Source organism: Empidonax traillii, unplaced genomic scaffold (genome assembly GCF_003031625.1).
Source record: "Empidonax traillii isolate 1590-97213 ecotype Southwest subspecies unplaced genomic scaffold, ASM303162v1 scaffold1969:size215142, whole genome shotgun sequence".
NCBI classification, from domain to species: domain Eukaryota; kingdom Metazoa; phylum Chordata; class Aves; order Passeriformes; family Tyrannidae; genus Empidonax; species Empidonax traillii.
The window spans coordinates 122,574-128,783 of record NW_020957162.1 but is presented as its reverse complement, the minus strand read 5'-3'; the positions used below and the strand labels follow the sequence as shown (position 1 = coordinate 128,783).

General features: G+C 43.3%; 1 protein-coding gene across 1 annotated transcript in view; it reads left to right on the top strand.

Annotated features, from left to right (window-relative positions):
- The window catches only part of LOC114071343 (single-minded homolog 2-like), a 56,187-nt gene that overhangs the window by 27,876 nt on the left and 22,101 nt on the right, over positions 1 to 6,210 (top strand). Inside the window, exon 4 of the mRNA XM_027909159.1 lies at positions 4,132 to 4,217. Coding sequence (XP_027764960.1) covers positions 4,132 to 4,217 — 86 coding nt within the window. The remainder of the gene's footprint in view (positions 1 to 4,131; positions 4,218 to 6,210) is intronic.

Here is a 6,210-nt window from a genome sequence, read left to right as displayed (position 1 = left end):
TGACTGCTTTCTTTCAAAATAGATGAAAAGATGGAGCTGAAAGCAAAGATGAATTTCAGAGTTGCTCCTCTAGGGATGGACAATTCTGGCTCCCAGAAAGCTAACCATAATTTCACAGAAAGGCTCAGAGAATCCTTCTTGGCAGTCTTGCAATAGGAGTGAACAAATGCACAGACTCTTTACCCAAAAATAGCAGAGGCTCATTTTCTTTACCGTGGCATTTATTCTGTTTCTGAGAGCAGGAAAATACAAATCTGTAGAATATAAACAGGCCATTTTGTTCTTGAAGTCAAAGTGTGTTGCATGATGGACAAGCTAAGAAAAGGAAAGGGATTATTGGAGAGGACACACTTTGGAGAAATGGGACTTTGTGCCCTGAGAAAGAAATACATCTTCTGTTTGTCCACAGCCAGCAGGGTTTTTCTATGTTCTCATTCCCAGGTTGATGTGTTGCAGCTCTGTGGGGATGTAGGGACAAGTTTGAGCTGGGATTTAAATAATGCCATTTATTTTCTGCCTCATTTATGGCTTTTACTGGATCTACTCAACTCCATCATAGCAGAGCTTCAGGGAGGGAGCTCTGCAAGCTGGCCAGGAAATACAGGAATAATTCATAGAATAGAAATACTTCTGTGAACCTGATATGGGAAATGTGGAGTTTGGTGAAAAAACAGCAGTGGTGGATTTGAAATGGACATCTTGGACATGGGTGTGGATTCTGACCTCACAGAATCATGGAATCAGAGAACAGTTGGGTTGGAAAGGACCTTAAGGATGTCTGCAATCTGTTGGTGTCACCTTTTCTCTCTGATGAATAGAAATAGTTTCTACACTGATTTTTGAACGTTTTCTGAACACTTAAAGAAGAGGTGTTAACATCCCTTTCACTAATTCATTTACACAGTTAATATGTACAAATAGTTAAATGCAGTGGTTAAACTTCAGTTATTAGATGGTATGAATATTCTCTACTAATTAAGAAGGCTATTTTCCTTCAGTATTGCTAATATTCTGGTTCAGTCATGACATTTTATTATTCATATCATTTTCCTGGTCACTGTTCTCTCAAGTTTCATATCTATGTGCTTAACCCACAGATCTCTTGACCTTTAACTACTTAAGAACTGGCAGCACTTCACTGGTATCTTTTCTGTTTCAAACCTTCTTGATAGCCCAAGATCCTCTCTGTGTTTCACCTTTGCTTGATAAAACACCAGGGATATCAATAATTACATTACTAGGCCCAGATGCTTTATGTTGTTGTTTTATCCAGTTTTTCAAAACTTCATTCTGGTTGATAAACTCACAACTTCTCAGAATAATTGATTACATTCACCTCTTACTTAAGCCTGAAGTGCTTATTTTATATTTACCATTTTTTTGTCTTCCCTGATTTGAGACTTTTACTCCATCCTTGGGCATCTCCACTCTGTTTTTAGAGCAGGTGCTCACCATTTGTGCCACAGGCTTGCTTTCCCCTGCTTTACCCCGAGTTCCCCCACGTCTCCTGTTCCTCACAATTTTGTGATTAACCTCTGCAGCAGGACAGCTGCCTCAGTAATCACCCTGCTCAGAACTCATCTGATTTCTCCCGAATGAATATTCAGAGTCCCCCTCTTTGCTTGCTAAACCTTTAAGTACCTCATTTCCTTCCCACGTCCTCTTCATCAGAGCAGATGATCCTAATTACGTCAGGTCCAGCCTGGATGTGATGTTTGAAGTTCTGCATTATGCTGGTGGCTGCGTTATCATCCAGCAGGACATCAGGGCTTTTATTTCTCAGCTTTACAACTGCAAATTTATTTTAGTTCTTTTTTTGCTTTGCTGCCCACTTTTGCTACTTCAGAGGGTACTGTGGGGGTCACACCGGTGAAGGTACCAGTTAATATGAAGACTAATTCAAAATGAACACCAAGTCACACCATTCACAGTCTTGCACATTTAATTTTTTATGTGAGTGGTTTGGTCTTATTGCTCCTTCATATTTTGCTACCTCTCCATCAGGCCTGGAGATGGTTTGGCCATGAGGAGGAATTTGTTGCTGGAAAGGGTGGTGAGGCCTTGGCAGGGGCTGCCCAGGGAGGTTTGGAGTGCCCAGCCCTGGAGGTGTCCAAGGCAGGCCTGGCCGTGGCACTCAGTGCTCTGGGTTGGGGGACAAGGTGGGGATGGGGCACAGGGGGGATTCCATGACCTTGGAGATCTTTTCCAACCCAAATGATTCTGGGATTCTGCTTTCCCTTGCCAGTGAGTCAGCCTCGAGGTTTGGTCGTAGATTTTATGCTCTCACAGGAACACACTCGCAAGGATCTCGCTGTGGTGGCTTTTGTGTTCCCCAGCTCCAATCCTGCAAACCAGATGTCAGATTCCATGGAGCACTTGCACATTATTCACTGGGCACCTTGAACCAGAATCACGTTATGGGTAGGGTTGGAAGGGCCCACAGTGGGCTCGTCTGGTCCAACCTCCCTGCTCCAGCAGGGCCATCCCAGAGCACATGGCACAGGATTGTGTCCAGATGGGTCTGGAATATCTCCAGCGGGGAGACTCCACACCCTCTCTGGGTGATCTGTTCAGTGCTGGGTCACTGCACAGCAAAGAAGTTCTTCCTCCTGTGCAGGTGGAACTTGCTGGGCATCAGTTCCTGCCCATTCCTCTTGTGCCATTGCTGGGCCCCCCCGAGCAGAGCCTGGTCCATCCTCTGCCCCCTCCCTGCAGACCCCACAGACCTGGGGGAGGTCCCCTCTCAGTGTGTGCTCTGGAGGCTGAACAGCCCCAGCTCCCTCAGCCTTTCCTGCTCCCAGAGATGCTCCAGCCCTTTGGAATCTCCGTAGGAGAATCATCTTCCAGCAGCTCCCTGTCCCTGCTGTGCTGGTGTGAGGTCATCCCTATTGCAGCCAAGAACCTCACTGATGTTCCCAATGTCCAGATCCGTTCTTCACTCATGAGATCATGTTTCAGCAGCAGTAATCTGTACTCTGTGACTTCCTCCCACCAAATGGTGTAAGTTTGCATTTAAAACTCTACATCAGGTGTGTCAACTCATTCCAGTGCCTGTTTTTCCCCATAAGGATCTAATTTGCATTAGGGAGATAAATGGAAAATTCAAATACTCAGGAAGTGTTTCTTTCTCCTCTTTTCTAAATCCACTTTTTTTGTGGTTGTATCTTCAGACCTTTAAACTCAAGACTTATATTATAGAGAGGGAGTTGGTTTCCAGGTGGTGGTGTGAGGCTCAAAGCAGTGCAGGTGTGTGGCCAAGAGGGGTTGACTGGGTGATGGATGCACAACTGAGCAGTTAAATCACAGCAAGACTCCATCTGATGACAGTGGAAACTTTATGGGGAGTTAGGAGGAAACACACACTGCAGCAAAGCTGAGGACTCTTCTGCTTCCCTGATTCTCCTCTTCACACATGTACCAGATGAGTTCTCTTTCTTGTCCTTATATAGTTGTCTTCTGCCAAACTGTATTTTCAGTTAAAAAAAAAAAAAAAAAAAAAAAGAGTCAGAACTATTTATGGTGTCTGAATTGTTACGGGGAATAATTAACATTAAAGATAATAGTAACTTACCCTTAGCAGAAAATATGTGTGTACCTGAGCGACAAAAAGTACTAAAACATTCCTGGAGTTTATCCATTAAGATACTTGTTTAAAAATAACTTACCAAGACGGTTTTGGAAGTCAGTGAAACAGGTAATAACGTTGCATATGGAGGCCAGAAGGTCTGGGCACGACCAGCTACGTACACTCAGTTTATTCCAAACCCACTGAACTGTCTTTTTTTCCCACTCTGTTATTATTTTGGGGAGTATCTTCGTTTATCTACACTCCAAAGGACACTTTTCCTTCCCTTTGCCAACAGGGACTGGTATTATCTGTTCAAAAACAAGGTGATTGCCTCGTGAAGGGTGGTAAAACCAGAATTTTGGAGATATAATCGTGTTGACTTGTCCAGCTTTCACAGGGAACTCTAACACAAAGGTGAAATAAATCCTGAGGGCAGACAGGGAGTGGGGAAGTAGAAGGGCTGAGGCTGAGACATAAACACCTCTGTGAACTCATGGAGGGGAATTTTATGGACAGTTTGGAAATCTCCAGCAATAAATAAGCAGCGTGGTTTGTCCTTTCAGAATATGAAATCGAGAGATCGTTTTTCCTGAGAATGAAGTGTGTCCTTGCCAAGAGGAATGCAGGATTGACATGCAGTGGATACAAGGTAATGTACACCAACTTTTTGTCCCACCCTTCGACTGTTCAACAATTGACAAGTTTATTTATTTAGGTGGGGTGGTTTTTCTTTTTTTACACACGTGCAGCTGAGAGCAGAATCTGTGATGAAAAGAATCAGTAGAGGTCCAAAGAATGCCACTCCTGATCGCAGATCCCCTTAGTATTGCAAGTCCAAACTCACAGTGAGATGCAGTTTCCTTTGTGGCACATTCCCACACCTTGATCCCTGCTCTTCCAGGCTGGGTGAATTAACTGGAGCCCAGCCACGGAGCTGCAAGGAGGGCACACAGCTGGCTCTTATTCCCCTGTGGAACTGGAGGCAGGAGAGGCAGGAACCCAGACACAGGAATTTGGAATTTTTCCACCTCCCTCAGCCTCTGGCTGAGCAGCCACCCAGTTGCACAGGTCACCTCGTTGGCCTCCAGGTGAATGTTATTCCAACCAACCATTGCCATCACCCCGAGGCTGAACGGTACTAAACCACTGTTTATAAATCTCGCTGTTTGTATTATTTTTTTTCTCTTTATGACATGAAATCAGGAGCCCTCAGCGAATGCCGAGGTTTTAGGGAAGCAGCTGCCACTCAGGTAGTTTTTATTTTCAGCTTTGCAGGTAGTTTTCATTTTCAGCTTTGCAGGGGGTATTTGCTGCTCTTTGAGCCACACAGAATAATTCTGTCCCCACCAGGCAGGGTGGTTCCCAGACAGCCTGGTGAGCATTCCTTTTTGTTTGAGTTATTCAAAACCCCAAAAGAAAAGCTTGCAGGAGAAGCAGAGCTCCTTAAAGGAATGTGTTCAAAGTGCAGCCGTGTATCTGTTTATTTGCCTACCTGGTTGGACTGATAATTCTTCATTACATGAGCCCTGTTTGCTCAGCTGCTTCCCAGCAAAAATGATCCTGTCCCAGAGCTGAATGTGAAATCAGGTAAAAGAGCAGAGCTTGTACTGGTGGTATCTCTGTGTTTTAATTCCCATTTATGACTTCTAGTCAGAGACATCGCCTTCTTTTGCTCTCCATTAAAAGTTTGCACAGTGACACATTTAAGGATTCATTTATCTGGAGAGTTGTCGGCCTAAATTTATTCCCTTTGACTGTACTTAGAGTCAGGATTTGATTTTTTTAAAAATCACTTTATTAGGTGAAGCACAGGAAAAACTCTTGGACTGTGTGATTTGGGAATTCAGATCTACTGAGAGATCTTAAAGAAGGTTTTCCTGTTACTTATACTTTTGCTAAATATATTAATCACTCAGCGACTGGAGAGGAGGAAGGAAGGTTATACAGGAGGAGCCTGTTTACAAGTTTAGTGGGTCGTTCAGGAATAATAAATACAGTGAAAATTAATTTCTTTCCACTGGACACAGTTAAAAGTCAAACAAATAGATAAATTAAGCTAAAGGATCTGTGTGTGCCTGATGCCTGCAGTAGAAAATTTCCAGAGGCACCCATGACTTCCAAACACCAGCACTGCATTAACTAAATCTTATGTTCTGGAATAGTCTCCAGGTTACATTTCCCCCTCCTCTTTAGCTGACATTGTGAATTTTTACAGCCTAACACCGACATTATCACCTCTGTGATTAGGAATTGTATGCAGGGATTCTGAAATCTGATCTCAGGGCTCGGGCGTGTGTCACAAAATATCATCTGGACTTGACCAGAGAAGTTAAAACTCATTTCTTGTTCATTTACACAAACAGCAATTAAGCCTTATAAATGGGATGAATTAGTATCCACTGGATTTTTAAAATGTCTGCTTTTCATGAGAATAACTTCTCAGAGTGTAAATGTTTTTATACACCTCTCTGTGTGCGAGGGAGATGGCCATTTCAAAAAAAGCAGCTTCCAGATTTTTTTATCAATGAACAGGAGTTCTATCTGTATCTACAAGAAAGCAATTAGATAGTCCCCAAAGAGCATGTGCTTTAATCCTGGATTAATCATGTGGGCAGTAAGCAACAGATTTTGTGTTTATTGTG